Consider the following 24225-nt stretch of genomic DNA (forward strand, 5'->3'; position numbering starts at 1 on the left):
TAATTATCACCAGGTTTTATTTTATGGAAACAAACATGATAGTAAATGCAGGGTACCCACAATTATATAATTCAGTCGGTGATCCTGAGTCTGTATTTGTTATTAATACGTCCATGTCTGGTTGTGTGTGTGTGTGTGTGTGTGTGTGTGTGTGTATGTGTATGTGTATGTGTATGTGTATGTGTATGTGTATGTGTATGTGTGTGTGTGTGTGTGTGTGTGTGTGTGTGTGTGTGTCAGTGTGCAGGGGCTTTAAACAGCTGCACTAGGTCCAGCAGGTCCTGCCTCTGCAGACCGAGCTCCTCCATCAGTGTGTTCATGTACACCTCTGATGCGTCCGTCAGCAGGGCCTCCTGCACCACCCGAGACACCCCCGACAACCTGCAACACAACATGATACACAAAACACTCATGTTATCAGTTTTCTGCAACAAAAAAGAACATTAATAATAAGATTCTTTAGGACACACTCCAATAGTGAAATCTATATCAAGTGCTAAAAGTGGCTAACGTTGTCCGAAAATACATCTGGTTTACGGAGTCATACGGATATCTCATGAGTAAAACACAGATCACATCTTATAAAAACAGAGGTTGAGGTGGGTTCTAGTTTTTCACTCAGTAAAGGTAAAACTCTGCCCACTGCTTACATGTGTCACAGTGTTTACCATAGTGTTTACATTAGTAAGCTGGTTGCTCAGGTTCCACCTTTACATGAGGAACCAGGTTTCAGATCATCTGTTTGCAGTAAGCTGTGTCATGATTCCTCACAGCCATGATGAAAAGAGAATGTTCACAAACAAGTGTACCGGTATATGTCAGTGACCTGGTAGTGGGGAACTGCAGCCAGAATATTTAAATAATACTTACACAAAAAGTATTAAATAAATGAAAATACCAAAAACAAATTGTATTGTTAAATTAAACTTCTAGAAAAGCCAATTGATGCCGCTGATGTATGTGCAAAAAAGGGATCTGACTTCAGGTAAGCACAGGAAATGTGCATTACTTTGAATACAATTACAGCTTTCTCAAAGTTTCATATTTTTGGAAAAAAACAGGGTGTGTCAATAGCATTTATATAGATTTAGTCGTTTTTACTCTATATAATGCAAAACATATACATATTACATCTTTAATGAAATAGTCGTAGTATGATTCATTTTGGCTACTGTAGGTGTAACTACATTCCCACGGGATAAATACAGTATTTTTGATTTGAAGTAACCTCATGAGCATCTGATCAGTGTGATCATTCCTGCAGCAATGTCAAATTTGAATAGAAAAAGTGCCACGATAATAAATCAGTACAGAAACCTCTTGTGTTTACCTCCAGCTCTAAATCAAGCTAGCACCCTTCCACCTGATCTCAGTCACCTCTCTACCCCCCCACCCACTTCTCTCTCCTGTCTACCTGTGTGGAGGCTGCCTGATCTCAGGTTCAGCCCGGGGTCTAGTGTTGCAGGGGGGGCATCAATTATTCAGCCGGCCTCAACAATAGAGGCTAGACCAGCTCCACAGCTGCCGTGCAGCAGATAGATGGAGCGGCACCAAATTATTCATGATGGAGGAATGGAAGGATGGAGAAGCTTGAATCATAGAGAACCAGCGGAATATGGGACAAAGAGAGTAAATGTTTCCAAAAGGGACGATTATTAAAAATGGAAAAAATAACCAAGATTTGTGACGGTAGTCAGTCATCACGTGGCTCGTCACAGATGTAATGAGTTTAGGTTATTAAGTGGTACATAGATCAGACAAGTGTCTATGTTTCTAAAAGTGGCGTGAGGGGGGTGTCCGGTGCTTTGCTCAAGGGCACCACGGCAGGGCAGGAGGTGAACTGGGACCTCTCCAAGTAGCAGTCCACACTCAATATTTAGGTCTGCTCGGGGACTTGAACCGGCGACCCTACGGCTCACAGTCCAAGCCCATACTGACTGAGCCACTGCCGAACCTAGATTAGAAGTTATAGATGTATAGCCCATGTGCTGGGGCTCAGTCCCTGTGCGGAGGACCCAGGTTCAGATCCGGCCTGGGACCATTTACATATGTCTCCCCTTTTAAAACTGTCACTCGGCAATAAAGGCTAATGTGGCCCAAAATAAACAACACTTTATATTAGTGTCTTGTTTAATTGCAAACTGACCCAGGGCCAGTGATGGAGTCATAAATCAGAGTCAGCTGGGCCTCAGGTGAACGTTTTCCCAGGCAGAGCAATTTAAAAAGCAAGGACGTATACAAACTGAGCTGTGTGTGTGTGTGTGTGTGTGTGTTTAAAGGGCTGCTTCTCTCTGTGTGTGCTTTCTCTCCTGGATCACGGATCTGGAGGGGGGGCAATCAGGTGGAGATAAGGCCATGAGGCGTCTGTGTGTACTCAGGCGGGAGCAGCACGGAACTGTCCATGAACTGCCAGCAACACACACACACACACACACACACATTCACATACATGCGCAATCACAATGACCATATGGCACGGGCAAAAATAATTCCACACCATAAAGTGTCTCGACAAAAGCCCCATGAAGCTCTGAGGCTGGAAGAGAATCACAGTCACAGTTAGGACAGTTTCCTTCTTTGAATGAGAATTAAAAGCTTTGGTTTGATCATCAATATGTATAAGGTAACATTTCAATATTAAAATGACTATTATAAAGTTCAAACTAAGTTACCTTGATAAAAAGGACACATTTCTCTGTTTCTTTTGATTGCCTGTAATGGAGACATATTGCCTTTGTGTTACTGTTGTAGTAGTCTGCTAGAAGGGGCCCACATTTAACACACACACACACACACACACACACACACACACACACACACACACACACACACACACACACACACACACACACACACACACACACACACACACACACACACACACACACACACACACACACACACACACACACACACACACACACACACACACACACACACACACACACACACACACACACACACACACACACACACACACACACACAACTTACAGATGGAGAAGTATGACGGCTATGAGGGTCCACTCTGGAGTTTTGTGGATTATGTTTTTGTTGGTGAACCTGCGGTGTGAAGACAAAACAAACATAGGTCAAACATAGAGATTTATGTCCCGTAAGGTCACTTGTGTATATGTTACACATATCTAACCTCAGGATCTGTGTTAACACACACATAACTCTAGCAACCTTTCTAGGCAGGCGTCAAAAATCACCCGATTGGGACGATAAGTAGAACAGGGAAACAAAATGTGCACCAGGCTGCAGCAGCGCCACACACACTGCCTGTAATAGAGCTGTGATGTGTGTGTGTGTGTGTGTGTGTGTGTGTGTGTGTGTGTGTGTGTGTGTGTGTGACAGCGCTGTGTATTTCCTCTGGGTTAGCCTCTTGTCAGCGGGGCCTCTGGCAGCAGAAAGGAGAATTCCTGGAAGCAGGACTCTGGAGGTTCACTCTCTGCACAGTGATTTAATAGCTCTCCTGTTGAAAACATGCTGAACAGCCAATAGGAACGCAGAGTGCTTCTATGGCAGGAAGTGTTCAATTCTGGGGAGAGTTTTAATGAACCGCCATACTGACTAATACTGGGCAAGGAAAATAGAAATGCCATTTATATTGAGGCTGCTTGATATAAGGGAAATATGCAATAATGTTGAATATACCTATATTACTTGAAATATATAAATATATATATTAAAGTGTATGTGTAGTTAAGCGCCCATCGGTTGCTTTCCATATACTGTGTGAACAGTATACAGTACTTGTTCAATTAAGTCAAAAGGAAAGGAAAATATTTGCCATTTTTTATAGTTGAAGAAATGGAACATTGATTGACCGAAAACATTTATACAAATATTGTACAGTAAATACATTATCGAGTGGAAACATGGATTTATTGTGCAGCCCTAACATCATTTATATAACCAATGCCATATATAAATGGAAACAATAACAAAGGGCAGGAAAGAAAGACTTTGGTCCACTCAAACGGGTCCACTCATTTGTCTAATGAAATCCCTTCTAATGAATATATCACTTTTACAGGCCTTTTGTATTGAAAGCATTCTGTAGTATCAGTAGGAAATTCAAATTGCACGTAAGGAAATTGATAATAGGTTAATCTAATTTAGCGTCTTCAATTAAAGTGTGCTTGTTCACTTTCGATCATTATTTCGATTGAAATATAAATATACCCTAAGCTTTGTTATTAACCACCTTTGCTTTACCTGCAGTGACAATTCCAAATGAAAGCTGTGGATAATAAAAATAAGTTTTGATTTATGAAATGTGGTGAATTCATGTTATTCCAGCTTAGGTCTAACCATATTTCACCTGAGCTGAAGAAGCCTGAAGTCGTATAGAACATATCAATACTGTTTGAAGTGTATTTAACGACATTTAACACAGAGTGTGTGTTTTCTAAATGCTTCCGCATCCATCTGGCACTACATCAAGTAGATCAGGCCAGTGTGTTTTTTTTGTAGCTTCTTGACAGAGCTTAAATTGTTATGATAACACAGGACAATAGTACGGCAAGCCGATACATCCATTTCATATGATAGAAATGCACTCTCCAAAAGGCCTTGTCAATAAATCCTGAAGCGTGACATGTTATTTTTTTAAGTAGACATTATGATTTTTCATTGTAAGGGAAAGCACAGCTGTATTTAGTATCATACATTACGGCTCTGTAACAATCACGTTTCCCAGTAAGCCAAAATGCACAATATTAGGAATCTGGAAAGAAAACAACTAAAGAGAATATATAAACATTGATAAATATTGTATGTAACTAACTACAGCTGTGCTTCAAACAATTCTGTAAGAGGGCCTTCTGTTATCTTTCATGCTACCTGTAGGGGGAACCACAGCTCCTTTTCACAGTTCTCAACAATGTTGAGGGATTTAAACAAACTCCAATAGAGAGGCGAAGTCCCTCCCCTTCCGGGGGACCTCCATGGGACCTTATTTCGGCAAAAAATTATGTATTGAAGTTAATGGAGAGAGAAAGATTATCTTTCGATCCCATTTGAATTGTGCCACGAATTACACATATGATGTTTGTCAATTTAAAAGATAATTTTGCAAGTCAAAAAAATAAAAATGTGTCGTAAAACTGTGAAGTAACACTTTTCTTCGTGTGAAACCGCTCAATGAACTACATCTCCCATCTCGCACCACACACCAAGACGGCCGTCACGTTAGCACATTTCACTTCTTTCTTTCAGAATGAGGCGAAAAGTATTAAAAGAGGTGAAAATCTCTACAAGTCTGGGCATGTTGAGAGCTGTACATACACAAAAGGGGAGTTAGTCGGTTCCGTAAGAGCCAGCATGCGGGACCGGGATTCTGGGATTTGTAGTCTTTCTAGTTGCGTAGTTTTCATAGTCTTATATTTCAATAGTTTTACGACAAACTGTGACTATTTTTACATTTTTTAAGATTGACAAACATCATATGTGTAATTCGTTGCACAATTCAAACGGGATTGAAAGATAATCTTTCTCTCCCCATTGACTTCTATACATGCTTTTTCCGAAATAAGGTCCCATGGGTCGGAAGTAGATGGGTGGGACTTTGCCTCTCTATAAGCTGTGGTTTCTCTAGGAATATTACAGTGCTCTCAGGGAGATTGATTGCCATCTTTGTTTTCTGCTAGCAGACTGTTTCAAAGGTTTACAGATAACACTTGCATACAAATGAGTTTTCTCTAGCTTTACACCAAAAAGGGAATAACATAGACATGTTTTTATTTATATTAAGCCAAATGTTGCAATACTTGGATCATAAACACAGTCTCAATTAAGATGAATCATATATCAAATTAAGTATATCATCTGATGATGTGGTGTAGGCCTACTTTACAAATGGGGCCTCTATAAAGTTTGAGTACATATCAATTTCATGAATAAAGCAAGTGGTATTTGTTCATTGTGATGCATGCAGATTGTTGTACTGTTCCTTAAATGTGAATATATTTATGCCTTTTTTCGAGATGTTACAAATACATGTTTGTGACAGATTTCAGGCCTCTTCAGCATGCTAAGATGATCCTGGGTGCTCGGTGTATCTGTGTGCTGCACTGACCTGAAGGTCTTGACCAGGTTGTTGAGGGCGTTGGAGACGTCACTCATGGTGAGCCGCAGAGAACCAACGATGTTTCTGAGGCTGCAACACAGCACAGACACAAAGATGAGGCACAAAGACAGAAACTCTGCATCATATCTATACAACTAATACATAGTCCTGTAAAAGTGAATGAAACTTCCACAGTCCAGCAACTTGATAAGTAATGAGCTTTGAGTCGTTATGTAGAAACAACATGGATGCTAAAAAGTGAGCGTTAAACAACCGCGGATAGCTGGTCTTGATAATTTCTTATTCCGATATTTTTCCAAGTCAGTAACATATTATTTATAAGACCATATGAATATCGCTGTATAACAACATTGAAAGTGATTCGAACTGTGATCCGGATCCACTTCTTATTACCGTAATTTTCGGACTATAAGCCGCGCCTTTTTCCCCATTTTTCGACGCTGCGGCTAATCTATGGATTTTCACAGCTAACGGCCACTAAGGGACCTCCTAAATCTATGGATTTTACAGGTTACAGTCCACCACCTTTAACGCTATGGGCTCTATGGCCGGCCCGCGCCCCCCATCTTTAAGCGGCGGGCTCCAGCAGGAAAAGCTGGAGGCCGGAAAAGAGTGAGACAGGTAGCGCGCAAAAGTAAAAGTGGAACCGAGAGTGGTACGAGAGACAGAACGAGAGCAAGACATACAGACATTACGAGAGCGAGACAGTTTGTCCCCGTACCACTGGTTGAAAACCGCTGCTGTAGATCACTGCCGGTACGTGCGCTGGGAGCGCACCGTTTAAGTTTGAAAGTTGAAAAGTTTGTGTGTCTGAAACGCTATGTGATACAGTACAGTTTACACAACACAGTACATGTTCTGTAGCTACTATTGCACTAAATGGTAACACTTGAATACGTTATGCAAATATGCAACTTGTTTGTTGAAATGTTAATAAATGGGAGCTTCCTCAAACAGCCATCTCTTTCCCGACAATCCCCTCTGTGCACGAACCCTTACATATGGTAATTAAACATTAAAACACCTGCGGTTTATAGTCCAGTGCAGCTTATATATGTACACATCATTCAATTTAGCTGCTGCGGCTTATATTCAGGTGCGCCTTATAGTCCGAAAATTACGGTACTTAATGGGTTCCCCTGGCCATACTAAAACCCTTTACCAAGTTTAATTCAAATCAGGCTGTCGTTTTTTTAGGTTATTCTGCTGACCGACAAAAAACAGACTAACCAATCCCAATCCCTCCTTTGCAGCAAACACAATTGTACATGTCATGGCCATTTCCACTGATCATAATTCCATTGTTGAGGTATACTAAAATAGAAAAATACTGTGCAATTTTCCAAACTCACATTGGTTTCGCATACGCTCTGTAAAGTATGTGTATTCAGCATTATTCACTTTCTCCACTAAACGGCTCGCTGCAACTCCTCCCCCTCCGTGATTTCCTTGTTTAGCGATACACAGCAAAACACAGCAAAACTCAACCTGAACACACACAAAGTCACAGCCGAAATATAAGTGTGGCTTGATATTGAGTAAGAAAAAGGTTTATAGGTTGATAAACGCTGTGAGAATGGGTCTGCAGAGAGAATTTTGCGAGATCCCAACTGTCTGTTATCAGCCTGCAGCCAGGGAGGAGAGATCAGCAGGGCTGCCTGCACTGAGTGTGTGTGTGTGGATTGGTCAATTTGGACCAATCAGCGGGGGCTTAACGTAACGGCTCCGCGGACGTAACGTAACGGCTCCACGGATTGGCCCATTTAGTTCCGGGTACGTGCTTTCGTAAGCACGTACCCGGAAGAATCAAATGGATGATGACGTCATGATGACGTTTCACCAACGAGGCGTTTTGGGGAGGTATTTTCTGTTTTAGAGTTTTACTCGCTACAGGGTGTACTTTGAGGGTTTTGACTCTGCACACCGTTTACATGCATAAAAACCTTCATAACACACAAGGGGACGGGTAATAACCGGAAAAGCATGACATGTGACCTTTAAAAAGATTCAGAAAATCCTATAAACACACACCAGCTGCTGAGCTTCTCCACTGTGATCCGTTTCTGGATGAGGTGCTGAGCCTGAGAGTCGACGAGCGGCAGAGTGGGATACCTTTTGTCCTCGTCCTCGTCCACTCCCTGCTGAGAGGGCGAGCAAGTGGCAGGAAGCAAGAATCAGTTAATAACAAACCTGATTACTGGCATCAGCTTAGATAGACATGTCAAATCAGTGGATTGATAATGATTTCATCCTCTAAGGAACATTACAAAAAATCAGACCATTTCCAACCCCCAAAAGTCTGAAAACTGTTATCCATGCATTTATCACTAACAGATTAGATCAGGGATTCCCAAACTTTGCCATGCCAAGGACCCCCATATAGCATTATCCTCTGGCGGGGACCCCCCTGTTGCAATTTTTTTTTAAATGATTAGTACATTCTGATGGAAAAAATGACTAATTAATCATACAGCTGAATACATTTTATTAATATATATTAGTATTCATAATTAATAATCAGTTATTCTTCAACATTTTTTTTGTATTTATCTTTTGTTTGTCATTCATTACATTCATTGTGTGTTCTGTTATAAACATTGTTAACACAATATTAAAGAGTAATATCAACAGCAAACATATTTTTAAAGCATTTTTAAAGTGATTTCTGTCTTTATAAGATAATATAATTTTGAACAGTAATATGAACAATTAACATATATTTTTAGCATTTTTGAAAGCTACTTATGCCTTAATAATATTCAACAGTAATATTAACAATAAACATATTTATATTCATATATATATAAACAATATTTGCTACATCCGTGCTCTCATCCAGCTGCAGAGCGAAATATTCACTAGCTCTCACTTGCTCCAAAAGCTAAGCAGATACTCAGTTTCACTCTCAGTAGCGGCAACTCGATTCTGATTGGCTTGAAGGGCGGTCGTGTGATTTAAAAACAATAAAATAAAAATATTAATAAAAATAAAATATTAAAAGATTGGTATCAAAGGACACATAGATTGATAGATACAGTTATTAATAACATCTAAAAAAACCCGCACCATGCCCCCTCCTCCCCCCATGCAAATGAGCCATACTCTCATTAACTATGCGCATATTTGAATATACATTTCAGGAACACAATTCTCAGCATTGGATAAAGTCAGGTTCGAAATGCTTGTTTCATTTTGTAGTCATATTAGAATCTGACGTTTTTAGAGAAGGGATTTTGGATATCTCTTTTTATCACTGTTGAACTTTCCTGTCAGCTCCCAGACCGTAGTCGAGGAGACAGGGGGGATGACTCTGTCGTCTTCCAGGGCAGAAGCAACACGCTTCGGGTTCAATAACCCACTTTATCAAATGACTGGAGAGAGGCGAGCTCTTCTTTGGAGGTCGTTGCATTTATTTAGTTCTTCTGTTTCACAAGATACATCACAGACCTAAGCTTTTTTTTCTTCTCTCTCTCTCTCTCTCTCTCTCTCTCTCTCTCTCTCTCTCTCTCTCTCTCTCTCTCTCTCTCTCTCTCTCTCTCTCTCTCTCTCTCTCTCTCTCTCTCTCTCTCTCTCTCTCTCTCTCTCTCTCTCTCTCTCTCTCTCTCTCTCTCTCTCTCTCTCTCTCTCTCTCTCTCTCTCTCTCTCTCTCTCTCTCTCTCTCTCTCTCTCTCTCTCTCTCTCTCTCTCTCTCTCTCTCTCTCTCTCTCTCTCTCTCACCCACGCGCAACACCCCTCTCTTAAAAAGGGATAGCGATCTCACTCTGCATGACACTAATGTCATAACACTACCCCCACTCTGGATGGCAATTGCACACAATTCTAATCCAGCAAAGTAAATTACATGACCCTTGCCTAAAATGCATACCGATAAACATCCACATTTGCATTCAGTCCATTTACAAGTGGGCGATAGAAAAAGGGTACAACATTTCAGTGCAGATATGTAGGAGTCTTTGTGTGCACATATCACTGTGGGGCATAAGGAAACCCTGAAAAAGGCATTAATAGCTGAGCTCTAAAATAGCAGTCAGAAGACATTCAAAACTTAAATTCTCCATTAAAATGACAACTTTAAATGGAAATATCAAAGAAAGAAATATAACTTTAGTCCCATATGGTTATCAAACTGCTCTCCTCTTTTTTTTGTATGTATGAACATATGAAACAATAACATTTATATTGGACATTAGTAAACAACATAACGGTGTCCTTGAGCAGTCCTTTAACTGTGGGGCTTATGTCCTCCTCACCCACTCACCATACCAGACAGGTGGTTCTCTGTTGCGGCCCGTCCGTCCACGCCTTTCTGGATGCGATACACCAGATCATCCAACTGTCCCAGAACGAAGTATGGTACTTCGTACGATGGGAGAAACTTCTGACTTTGTTTTGGACACTCCGTGTTCCTTTACTCAGGTACCACACAGCATCACCAATATGGTACTGTGTGCGACAGCAATTTTCGTCGTATTGTCTCTTAGCACGTTTTACAGACTCACCAAGGGCCTCTCTGGTGATTTGATGAGCCAGCTCCAGGCGTTGTCGGGTCTGCTGGACATATTCAGGGGCTGAAGGGAGTGTGTCAGAGTCTGGAGGTAGACCAGCTACCAGGTCCACCGGCTCGCTCACTTCCTGGCCAAACATCATGAAGTTGGGGGTGAAACTAGTTGCACTGTACTTGGTTGCTCTGTAAGCCATAACAGCATAGGGGATCATGAGGTCCCAGTCCCAGTGGCAGCGCTCAGCTGTTGTGGCCAGTATCTTTTGTAGTGTGGCATTAAATCTTTCGACTTGGCCATCAGATTGAGGTCTGAAAGGTGTTGTGCGTGTTTTCTCAATGCCAAACAGCTTACACATTCCTGAAACACTTCGGATTCAAAGTTTCGGCATTGATCACTGTGCAGCATCTGTCGTTCTCCATAATTACACACCCACTCTGAAGCCAGCACTTCAGCCACAGTTACAGCCTGCTGGTTGGGAAGGGGGTAAGCTTCACCCACTTTGTAAAATAGTCCTGCATCACAAGCACATAACAGTTTTTGCGATCTGTCTCGTTCCGGGGCCCTATGATGTCCAAGGCGATGCGCTCCATGGGGGCTCCTATCCTGACAGTGCCCATTGGAGCTTGTGGTGTCTTACGGAGCCTGGCTTTGGATGCGCAGCTGGTACAGGTGCTACACCAGAGGGCAACGTCTTCTCTCATTATGTAGCAGAAGTATCGTGTCTGCAGCCGGGCCACTGTGCGCATTACACCATTTGAACCATTTGGCATTGGAGAGGGTGTCTAGTCTGTCTTGGATGCGGGGCAGTGGATACGCATCTTTAATAGTGCTGTCATTTAGGGCTCTATAGTCTATGCAAACGCGGTAGGTGTCGTCCTTTTTGCGCACCATAACTATAGGTGACGCCCAGCTGCTGTTACTAGCCCCCTCCTTGATTGTTACAGGAGCGTTGCCTGGATTGAAGATGAGGAGGGGCACAGTTCCAGAGTGCTGAGTTTCTACAAGGGCTCGGGCTACCAGCAGTCTGTGTTTTTCAACGAAACCCTTGGTGGGGCTAAGCATTACTTCCCCTTTAGCTTGTTCTTTAAAACGTGTGTAGCCTGGCACCATGTACTTCCTAGGGTGACCAGATGTCCCGCTTTGCGCGGGACTGCACAGCATTTTCACGACTTTTGGTGCGTACCGCAAATTGAGACGATGTCCCTCATATTTCATTTTGATTGGCTAAAACGCTTTTCTAAAATCAGCTTTATCCAATGGCTGTTGAGAAAGCAGGAAGGCTATCATCATGGTGGTGTGTTTGCTGTCAATCAAACTGTAACACACGGCGGGTGGTGGTCAAGTGTTAACCAATGGGAGTAACTCACTCACACACACCCCCCCCGCGGCCCCGCCAAACAACAACAACGATAGTCAGTCAATAACGCAGGCGACGCAGCAGGTTATGGAAAATGGAGGAAACTGAAACTACAGCTAACAAGAAAAGAAGATGCACATACAACAAAGACTGGGAAGACACTTACCCTTGGGTGAAGCCAGTGCAGATTTTTTTTGCAATCTTTGCAAGAGTAATTTTTCTATTTCACATGGCGGTGAATACGACGTCAAAAGACACAGAGAATGCGATTCTCAAAAGAAACGTGTCGCTCAAAAAGAGACATCACACTCTTTGGAGACATTCCTACTCAAACCAAAAAATGATGGCCACTCAGACAAGGTAACAGTAGCAGAAATAACCAGTGTTTACCATACAGTGGGGGGGCACCTGTTGTTGCTGTGATGGACAAAACTGAAAGCTATATTATGTATTATTATGTTTTTGTTCCCTCCTGGCAAGTTTTGATTTGTATTTATGGTTTTATTTGATCTATTAATCTATGTTGTACCTACTTTTACAGGTAATACACTAGTTGAATTAGGAAGATGCATCTCTAAACACTTGAAGTGAATAATGCCTGCTGCCTTGGTTAGCCTTAAGGCCCAGATACACCGGCCAGTCACCTGAGAAGTCGCCGACACCGAAACCGACTGTTGCGTCGCAGGACTCTCCTGCGTATTTGCCGACTTCGCGCACTGGAACACACCGCAAATCCGAGCCGAGCACGTATGAACTGCGTATGCGTGAGTGGCAATAACTCTCTTTACCAGCAGGCGGCGGTAGTGTGTATTCATCATTCAAAAGAGGCAACAACTGGAACAACCGGAAGACAGAGAAGAACAGACTCCGTGATATAAACAAACAACAAATATCGTTTTTCTTTCCATTTTCACTCTCGTCCATTGAAAACATGAACGAACAGGAGCTCTATAAACCGATGAGGTGAAATAGCCGTCCGTGTGTGTTCCATTTTAAATAATTTGTTTACCTCCCTCACTTCCGTTAACGCTTCTCATGCACTGATTCGCTAGCTGAACAGCCAATCAGTGTTATCCCTTTGTCCGACTTCCGGTGGTGTTCCCGACGCCGATTCAACATGTTGAATCGGCAAGAAAAGGCGTCAGGTCGGCAGAAAAGACCCGACGGTGCGGCGCACACCACTCCCAATAGGGCGTGCCCACGCTCATGTTCGGCCCAACTCCCATTTACTGCCGATTTCGGGCCGGTGTATCTGGGCCTTTAGTTTACTTTTCTTGTTACTGCATTTTGACTTCACTTTCTGTCATTGTTTATTGGATGCTGTTGAATAACCAAATGAAACAGAATAGAAATAGAGATTTTTTTTCCGGGGTGCTGTTGAGAGGGTGTCCCACATTGTCCCACACAAACATACTCCTTGTCCCACATTTGGTTTGTTGGGACCTGGTCACCCTAGTACTCCCACCCAGGCTCCACTACAACAGTCCGGGATACTCTCACTGCACGTGATGGTGGCTTGCTTTGTGGCTTGAAGAATGGGACCTTTTCACCACACAGAACCATACGATTGGTACCATAATCGAGACGTGCTTTGGATTGGACCAACAATGGATGGCCTTGCAGGGAGCTGAAGCTGAAGCATCCATTCAGTGATGTTGTGTGCCCCTGGGTGCATGCGGCTAGTGACATAAAGCGCAGTCTGCTTGGTGGTTTCATGGCGGCGGGCAATGTCATAGGCTTGGGCTAGTGTCTGAGGCCGCAGCTCCAACAGTATGCAGTCTCTAGTTCCTTCAGCAGGTGGCGGTAGTCCCACTGTGAAGACCTGGGATTTCTGTGGACAATTGCCGCTGCTGCACCCACAAGGCAAAACTTCAATAGGCTAGCTGCACGGGATGACGTATTTCCATTTCCGGTTCATTGAGTGTGCGGTTGTAAACTTCCGGTCCACGGTAGAGCGGGTAGATAGCGATAGATAGAGATATAGATAGAGAGAGAGATAGATGGATAGAGATACAGATAGCAAGATAGATAGCATACAGATAGCATACAGATAGCGGTAGAGCAAAGTGAGAAGGCTAACGTTAACGTGATGGCACTATTTTACACTCGATGTCTGCAATACCTACCGAAGGTTAACATCAGTGATGTACATCGGCTGGTACAAGCGGCAAGCTCAGCCCCGAGGAGCAAAACAGAAAAGGGGTTCAAGATGTACATGTCCAGTTACATCGACAATTATGAAGGTAAGTGACAAACAAAGCTGTAGTTACTGGCTAACTTTGACAACTTGACAGTCTTGATACAGTGTAAAGCGTTTTAATGATGTACTATTACGTGTTTTGGATAACATGAGTAACACAGGTATTTTTTGTGGGGCTGAAATTGTCCCTACGGACCTTGATCAGCCACTGAGCCTTTACCTCAGCATCAATGGGAAATGCATGGAAACTTATCTCCCGATTATAACGGGACAAATTCGTACACAGGGGCACACAGCAATGTAGTGCCGACTTTCTTACCTGCTGGAAGGCCAATCGCTTTTCTATACCCCGAAATCCGCTCATTCTTGCTCTTGGTGTGTCATAACAAACTGTCAAACTGTCAAGCTGTCAAAACTCTATACTCAAACCGGAAGTAGTCGGCTTCACACCCACCCGCTGGAAGTTGATGGACGCCATCTTGTGCACAGAGCCTATTGGATAGCCATAGTCTTTTCTGACCAACAATTAGCTTTGGCGCAGCTCTCAAACCTGTGCAGGGACTCTTTCCAAGGTGTTGTGCCATCATACTGACCAGGGCGCAGTGTTGGGACTCTTTCTCTCTGTTCGCAGTCCTCCTTACCCTCTGAAGAATCCGGGCAGGGTTAAAACATCCAAACACTTTATTTCTTTCATTAACATTGTCCATTTTAAATTCCACCTGTGTCTCTGTAGCAGTTAGACTCATGAACGGGTTGAAATAGCTTGTTAGCTCGTAGCAATCCTCCGGCTTGTTTGCGTTAGCGGCCGCCATTTAGCTTAGCTTGCAGCTGCAAACTTTCCTGTGGCTCCCAGACCGTAGTCGAGGAGACAGGGGGGATGACTCTCTGTCGTCTTCCAGGGCAGAAGCAACACGCTTTGGGTTCAATAACCCACTTTATCAAATGACTGGAGAGAGGCGAGCTCTTCTTGGGAGGTTGTTGCATTTATTTAGTTCTTCTGTTTCACAAGATACATCACAGATCTAAGCTTTTTCTGCTGCCTCGTTTCCCTTCCAGAAAACTTATACCCCGCTCGCTCGCTCCCTCTCGCTCTCCCATACCCACATGCACGCGCCACACCCCTCTCTTAAAGAGCGACTTGCAGGTTTTTTTGGTCTACTACATTTATGCTTAATCTTGCCTGAAAATCACAATTAAAAACGTTAATGCAGGATTTGATATGTTTTACAAGACATCAGGGCAGGAATTCAGAGGGAAAGGAGCCGTTTGGGGCTCTGCTACTAAAACCTGCTTTTTTTTTACGTCATAAGTCAAACGCGTCATATTACGTCACATGGGGGAGCACATTTCTCGGACTCCTTTCCTGCCCAATCCGCGGTAGTAGTTTGTAGTTGGTTTGAGCGGTTGTGGTTTAGTGAGCTGGTATTTTTTCGGTAATTTTACATTGCATTTCACCATTTGTAATCATGGTGAGCTTGAGTTTGTGCAGGTTGCAGAAACTCGAGCCTGTCAGTGTTAGGACATCAAGTCCACAGTTTCCCTAACAGGAAAAGGACCGGAGCTAGCGTTCGTTCCTGGGTGCGTTGTGCGAGGTGCATCCACCTCCCTGCAGCACATACTCTCCACAGCTGAAGCCTATCAAACAAAACGTTTATCAGGAAACCGTATAGAGTGGCGAAGTCCCTCTCCTGTTTAGCAAGACAGTAGTGACGGCCATCTTGGTAACATTTGTGTAATTCATGGCACAAGTTTTCTCTCTTCATTGACTTCAATGCATAATTTTTCCGAAATAAGGTCCCATGGACCGGAAGTAGATGGGCGTGACTTCGCCACTCTATTGGAGCTACAACGAGCCGTTAAAAGCAGAGAGTGAAATTCATTGAATACACGTAGTTTACAGAGATGCTGTATGAGAAACCAATGTGAGTTTGGAAAATGCACAATATTAATCTATTCTAGTAGACCTCAACGATGGAATTATGATCAGTGGAAATGGCCATGACATGGGACCTTTAACAAGGTCGTGACTTCGCCACTGTATTACATCTCTCTCCCCCCCTTCGCTCCTCTCTCTCTCGCTCCCCTCCGGTACACAGCACCGTAAGACGTAGTGTGGAGTTGCATTAGGGAACGCGAGATACGGCTGATACTTGCGCATTAGTTTCTGTTATGGATCAGTATCAACAGTCCTGCCAGTAACGTTACTATATTATATTATATTATACTTTAGTTATAGCCTGATATATGATTGCTAACTTTACAATGTTGTGACGTGACTGAAGTTAGCTAACATTAACTGTCTGTAGCTACAGTGGCGGAGCCAGGACATTTTCAGTGGGGTGGCCAGGATGGAACCAGTGATCATTTTGGGGTGGCATTGAAATCACTATTATATGAACATAAAAATACATCTCGCTAGAAAATAAGGGGTTATTTAAAGTGGACCTATCATGCTATATTTGAATAATATAGTTTAGGACCATACCTATATAAGGCATACTTTTTATTTTTCAAAATACCAAACAGATCATGCATTTTAGCCATTCCTCATTTCGCTCAATTTAACACTGTCTTTGCATGGGCTGATTCTGTGAGAACAGCACCATCTACAGGCCTGGCATATGTACTACAGCGTCTCCAGCGCTTTCGAACGGCAATGTCTGTGGCTGTCTCCTCCTGATTGGTGGAGTTGGCCCAATAGCCATAGCGCCACTTCTGTGACGTCAGAGAAGTGTTCAAATCTGGATCAGTCTGTATCAGATCCGTTGCAGAACCTTTTTAAGAGATTTGGGTATGGCGGAAAATAGAGAGGGTTGTGCTTTCTGACACTTGGTGAGTTCCCTGGAACACCGGGGACACATATACATGTATAAAAGACGTACAACAGTACATTTTGCATGATAGGTCACCTTTAAGGCACCTACAACACATCTCTACATTATTTGGGATTAAGTGGTGGAATAGATCAAATAATATTCAGTATATCTAACTATTTTTTTCGTATCCCCGCAGGCAAAGTATCAACAAAGCTTACATTATACAAATGTAATGCAATATACAGACTGTTTAGCATATAATGATCAGCAGCACTATGAGCTCATTCTCTCAGTGTATCATCAGGAATACAGAGACACACACACATCATTTAAATAAGAGTTTTTAAATTAAATGATAGGTTAAGAATAAACATTGTAAATAACAATAAACAATAGCCCTTAACCCTGTAAGGTCCCCGGTTGTAATTTTACAACATTACTTTAAGCTATCCTAAAAAAGTCAGTAAATGTTTTTTTTTTTTAAAAGACTACATTTACACAGTTAAAAGGTCCTTTTGTTTAGCCTCACAATGCTATTGGGTAGTAAATGTGTTATAGGTCCTGCCCTCTGACCATACACGCCAGGGATTTTGGGCCCCATGAAAGATATCACATTGGGCCCCACCACCAGGCCCAGGCCACGCCAACCAAGCACACTTGCTGTAACCACACCTCCAGAACCCAACCCACTAATTTATGCTTTAAATAACTCTAGCTGTACAGGCTTGCATCTATCTTGTAGTCCAATACTAACCGCACAATATTTACCGACACTGAGCTGTGAAAATATAACACTTATGGGGGGACAGGGCTGCTAAGTCTAGAGATGGATCTGTTGGTCCTGGCACCAGGACAACTGATTTAGTATGAATAGCTGCTAAAAATGTACCTGCATTTACTAAATGTCAGCTAAAAGAGGAGTGAAATTAAAAACCTGTATAGATATTAACAGTACTTAATGTCAGCTTAGTAAAAAAAAAACATAACAATTATTATTTACAATGGACTACGCTTAGCTACACACACATTTCCACCACTCATAGACCACACCCACCTTTTCTTTGAAAAACTGGGTGGCATACTGTCGCCCTTTAGTCCCTCTCTCTTGTCTTTCTCTCCTTTCTTTTCTCTTTTGAAAGCCTGACTTTGTGAGTCGTTGAGACATGGTTCACACGTAAGTACTAGCATCCCTGCTCCTAACATGCTCTCACTTTCTGCTAGAAAGTGCCGGCGGTGCTGCGCCGCGTTTGGAGGCAGGACCAAACCATTACATGTAAATAGAAGGGGGTGTACAGAGGCTTTGGATAATTTACTTTTGGAAAAAAATAAGTTAAATGAATTGTAAGTTTAGTGAGTACATTATCCATATAACGTCCTATTAATGTTAATTCTGGGTGAATGATGAAAGGTTACTTAAACATTTTTTTCTTAATGTTCTAAAATTGTTTGGGCCCCGTGGTGAGGGTGTTTGGGGTGGCCACCCCCAGCTCCGTCACTGTGTAGCTAACGCCGGTCACTCACCAAGACAGCTGCATTTCTCTCCTTTATTTCTTCTAATCAGGCTCATAATTATAATCATACGCATTTGAATATATATTTTCAACCTCTTCTGTGTCAAAACTAGCATTGTGATCCATGTTTATTCATACGTTAGACCGGCCGCTCTCCCCCATGTTGCGTCACACGCGGGAGGTCACGTGCAGAGGCTTTTTTTATGCGGAAGTAAAAATGTCTTACAAAAACGGCGCTAGATCTCACTGTAGTGTATATTTCTGTATATATTTTTGAAAATCTAGTGTATTCATCATTTTCCAACACATTTATTCACTGGTGTGTCTAACCTGCAAGTTGCTCTTTAAAGGGATAGCGATCTCACTCTGCATGACCCTAATGTCATAACAACTCCATAAATCAGAAAATACTGTCAACAGCCCTAAAATATCAATTTTCGCCATGTTTTTAGGTATATATAATTTTAGCTATGAATGATATATGAACAAACCCTTCTGTAAAAACCTTCAGAATATTGATAGGAATATAACTGGAAGGAGGTTTGGTTTATCTACGTGATACTGAAGTGGACATTTCTCACTCAGAATAGGAGAAAAAATTCATTTTGAGAAAACGACCTTTAAAGATTGAAGTGTGGCGCTACCTAAACCCTCCTGTTCTTTGGATGACAGCTTGCGCTTCAACGCACTCCGTGAAGGTATTTTGTGTTCTGGATTATTTGTTTTTTGTCTAACATTGCTTTGTGCAAGTGACAATTGTTGTAGTCTTCTCTGTGAACGTTTTTTTCGCTGTTCTTTTGCCATTTTGAGATTAAAATGTCCAGCGAAAGCTAAACCAAGAAGTGGAAGCACACCACGTGACGCATCTGAACCGAATCACATTGTCAGAAATTGAGACCAGCCAATGAGATTTAGTTTTTTAGTTTAAGACCCCTTTGTACTTTCACGATTGGTTGCTGATACAAAGGAAATTACCATATTTGGATCGGATAAGATTTTGTGCAGGAGAGACTGAGCTTTCCAACGATACCTCTGATGACATGGTGCAAACAGCGGTCGCGGTACTTTATGTTACGTTAGAAAGCTAACTTTTGGTGAATTTAGGAGAAATCTACAGACGCAAATAGACAAACTTTAGTAAAATAAACACCTAAATGTGTATTTTGTACATGTTCCTACCAAAAGCCTGAAAGAAAACATGTTATGGAATCAAAATAGAACAAAATATGAAAAACTGTGTTTTTGCCTGCCGTTTCTCGCCTTAATGAGTGAGACACACCGGTCGCGTTAAGGATCTGTGGGGTTTGTATGTCGATGTATGGGAAACACTATTATTTGTATTACTATTATTAATAATAATTTGTGCATAGACCTTTTTCAGGGGCGGACTGGCCATCTGTAGAATGTCTCCCCCCGTTGACAATTCACGTGGCGGGGGGTCGCCAGTCTGAGGCACAGTTATTTTGGGGGTCGCGGGCTGACAAATTTGGGAACCCCTGCTCTAGCCAATAGAAGCGCAAGTGTTACATAGTGATTTCAGTATCAAAGATGTTTCATACAGTGCCTTCATGTGGCCACTGACTCTCACAACAACACCCTTCATTAACACCCCTCCTCTCGCCTTCCCTCACCTTGTTTCCTTCCTGCTCCTCCTTCTTCTCAGGTAGAGTCCGGCTGCCTTTATAGAACTCCCTGACTCTGATCTCCGCCTGCTGGGTCTCCTGCCTCAGCGCCTGGTAGTCTGGAGCTGCAGCAGACGGTCTCTCCTGCCCCCCATCATCATCCTCATCCTCAAGGTCGTCTTCGTCCAGCTCCTCCTCTTTATCCTCTTCTACTTCTTTTACACCATGGAAAGTTGCGCTGTGTGAGTGTTCAGCGCCGTACAGGAACTTCAGCGTCTCCTCGGTGCCCCACTCCTTCAGCGTTCTCCTCAGGCTCTCCAGCAGGTTGAGCCTGATGGAGTCGGGTTGGGCAGCAGCAGCAGCAGCATTAGCAGCGTGGTTTTTAAAGAGGTCTCGAAGCCCGGCAGCACCTCTCTTGCTCATCCCCACCTGGGTGATGTTGAGGCCTGGCTGGATGTTCGATGCTGTATCATCATGATTACTCTTGATCAGGGTGGAAAAGGGGAGGGGTTTGCCTTCTGTTGAGCTGTTTGAGTCTTCACAAGGTAGAGAAGCAAAAAGATTTGTATGTTGTGCTTTCGTTGTTGAGTGAACAGGTGGAGGAGCAGCGTGAGTCTCAGATAAGTTGTATAAATTCAGCTTAGCTATAGCCTCTTCCACACTGGCTACTTCCTCTGGTGCCTGCTCTACATGAGGTGTGTCTGTGCGTAAAGATGACGGCTGTTTTTTACCATCAGTTTCAACTTCTGCTCGTGATTCCTGTTTTATTTTCCCCTCCCGTTTCTTTCTCCTCTCCCTCTCTTCATCTTCTTTGTGGTCTTCATCTGTGCGTTTAGGCAGGTCGCCCCAGTGCACCCTGGCTCCCTGCCTCTGGGACACCACGCTGGAGACAAAGTCCTGCTCCTGTTCGGTGTCGCTGCTCTCACTGTAGGGGAGGCCGTCTGAAGGACCCTGCTCAGAGCTGAGGGGCTCCTCAGGGGGGGCAGAATTTTCAATGTCTTCCTCTGTCAGACGCTCTACCTTCAGCCTCACCTCCTCACCAGAACTCCCGCTGGACAGACATAGGTAAGAATGAATGATTAGACTTATATTACATTCAGAAAATGAAACAAAATGTGTCTATTAGTTAGTCGAATCTGCTCTAAACTATTGAGATATGTTTCAAATATTTTCATGTAAAAACTAAAAATGCATAATATTGCATTCTTTGTCAATATTGGTCGCTCAATCTAAAAACACAGAGTTTGGTGGTGTTGTGAAATAGCTTAGCATCATGGGAGTTTTTCAGTTCAGTCAGCTTCTCCCAGAAAGGATTATTTTGTTCTTCATTCAATTAAAAAAGCTGTGCTTTTTGATCACCAGTAGGTGGATATAGGATGGAGGGTCTGCGAGCTAATGAGAAATGTTTGCTGAGCTTGTTTCTCTCTTATTTAAGGTGGAGATGTTTAGTACGTTGAATAAGGCTGAATAAAGAAGTCTAAAATGAAAAATCTATGTTTTCCTGACATTGTTTGGCTGCTGCAAACATCTGCTCAGCTTAAATCAAATCAAATACTTCATATAATATATTAATAGTAATAAAATGACAGAATTGTTTAGGTTTAAACATTGTTTGAAAGATGTGGGATTATACACCTTAAGAAATATGTAATATAAGTTGATTCTATAGTATATTTAATCAAATACATACCCATCTCCTTTCTTCATCAATTTAATTTCTGGAGGACTGTCAGTGATTAAAAACAGTCATGATGTTTTAGTATGTACAAGATGATTATTATAATGAATCATCAACGAATAGAAGAGTACACTTACGTCTCGTGCGGCCTGAGCCACAGAGGTGAAGTGGATATCTGTAGCTCAAACTCTTTGGAGGCTTTGTAGCAGAAGTTACTGCAATAACACTGATCACAAGAGAGGGGTGCAAAAAGAACAGTTTCTTAACAGTTCCTTTCCAAATGAAATGTTTAGGATATTTGAATATTGAATCCATGAAGCAGCCCTTACCTTACGCTCTGTGATGTCGTACACCTTATTGGTCTTTGTCGATATTTGATACCTTTGAGTTGGGATCTATAAATGAGCAGAGTCAGTTTGGAACACGACACACAATGACGTTTAATGCTCGTGGGATTGTAAAGACTGATGTGAAAGGCTCTTACCTTGCCCAGTTTAATCGAACATATTGGATAAGCACACATTTTAGCGATGAACCTCTCCTCTACGACATCTTTGTAATTAGTAGGAGTTATGAATTTTGCCTGTGAAGAAAGGAGACAATAAAAACAAATATAACTATTTAAAACAATACAAAACAGAGAAAGTCCACTGCTTTCACCACTTCAGACATATTGCCTGTCATTGAGAGAGCTAAACATAGACTGACGAAATATAATACATAACACAAATACAAAGTCAGTCTTAACCGAGGGCGTAGGTTTCCTTTTAGCATGAAGTGATGGGTTTGGACATTTTTAGAGCATTAACATTCACCTGATTGATGGTTGAAATGTCTTTATTTATGTAAATAAATAAAACAATTCAGGCACCAGGTGATCATTAAAAAATATAATGAATGATATAGCATTATGGGTCTCTGAATGTTATCCCTGCTGAGTCAATACAAGTCAATTCATTATTTGGTTGCCAGCCCATATACACAACAATACTATGTTTATTTGAATTTCACTTCAATGTATAAAACCCCTTGACATGAATAGCTCATATGTGTCTTTAGTCAGATTTCTCTTGCGTTGGTGTTGGGATCAGGGGGTCAAGGTTCAAACCCCACTGCAGTCAGCATGTCGTTGTGTCCCTGAGACACTTCACCCCAAATTGCTCCTGTGGGGATTGCCCACAGTATTGAGTATGTAAGTCGTTTTGGATAAGAGCGTCTAACAAGTGACATGTAATGTAATGTAACATAATAATGGCTTTGGCTTTGACTAAAGGATAGCATTTAATCAGAAAAAAATGAACTACTTCACTGTGCATCGGAAGAAAGCCTCAAAGCTGAGAGGAGATTACATTTAAAATGTTATGTCAATGCACTATTATCTTTAATGTCACAATTGTTTAAGCCTCACTTTTAATTATATCATAGTTCATATTTAAAAATGTTGATGTTTTTTTGACAGAAGAAATGTCATAATCAACAAAGGAAAAGGCCCATTTCATCCAGATGGAAATCCATGTGAAAAGAACATGAAAAGATCAACATTCAAGTGGATGTGCAGTGATATAAGAGTCATAGTGATGTCAGGAAGAAACATCACAAGACATGGCAGGGAATACTGTTCAAAGCTTGGGCAGTTTCACTTCTCTTATTTCTCATTTACTCGGTATCAACGGAAGTTGATTTGTCTGCGCCATCTTGAGTAGCGTCCCAGTGGCCTTATTTGTGCCGGAGGATCGAGGAGCGATAACGGAGGAGTGATAATCGAGGAACTACCAGACCATCCTCCGGTGGAATCCTCATACACTCACCCCGCCCCCTTACTGTGTATCGCTCACTGATTGGACGATGCAGCGCATGCACTGATCTGGCTGCTGTCAGACGATCAGCTGTGCGGCGTCATCACAAACGGACGTCGCTTCACGTGACGCTCCGGAGGAAACGACGTCCCATTGCTCTTAAAACTAATTTCCCTGCTACTCGTGGTTTCCTTGGCCCCGTCTCAGGTCGGTTAAATGAAATCCTTGCTTCCCTCACTTGCGTCGTTTCCCTGTGTTTAGTCCCTCCCTCCAGGGAAGCATGGAGGGACGCAAGGAAACCACGAGAAGCAGGGAAATTAGTTTTAAGAGCAATGGGACGTCCTTTCCTCCGGAGCGGCACGTGAAAGCGACGTCCGTTTGTGATGACGCCGCACAGCTGTTCGTCTTACAGCAGCAGTTATTTTTCACAAACACCCCCGCCACACATTTACTGACACAAACATTTGTATCATCTGTTGTAGACCCCAATAAATAAAATCAAATAAGAACTCATTCTCAAAAAAGATAAACACCATTCTTAAAATGTATAAACGAAAAATAGTTTGATTAATATTGATTAGAGTGCACAATAGAAATAAAATAATTGAGAGAAGAAAAATATATATTATCTATCAAAACCCAGTTAG

General features: G+C 42.3%; 1 protein-coding gene across 1 annotated transcript in view; it reads right to left on the reverse strand.

Annotated features, from left to right (window-relative positions):
- The window catches only part of rpap2 (RNA polymerase II associated protein 2), a 27104-nt gene continuing 2879 nt past the window's right edge, over positions 1-24225 (reverse strand). The window contains exons 4-12 of the mRNA XM_079651288.1: positions 22267-22365; positions 22112-22177; positions 21920-22008; positions 21795-21830; positions 20114-21155; positions 8128-8237; positions 6085-6165; positions 2994-3062; positions 1-381 (exon numbers count right to left, since the gene is read on the reverse strand). Of these exons, the coding sequence (XP_079507414.1) occupies positions 237-381; positions 2994-3062; positions 6085-6165; positions 8128-8237; positions 20114-21155; positions 21795-21830; positions 21920-22008; positions 22112-22177; positions 22267-22365 (1737 nt within the window). The 3' untranslated portion in view covers positions 1-236. The remainder of the gene's footprint in view (positions 382-2993; positions 3063-6084; positions 6166-8127; positions 8238-20113; positions 21156-21794; positions 21831-21919; positions 22009-22111; positions 22178-22266; positions 22366-24225) is intronic.

Source organism: Notothenia rossii (genome assembly GCF_949606895.1).
Source record: "Notothenia rossii genome assembly, chromosome: 9".
Classification (NCBI taxonomy): Eukaryota; Metazoa; Chordata; class Actinopteri; order Perciformes; family Nototheniidae; genus Notothenia; species Notothenia rossii.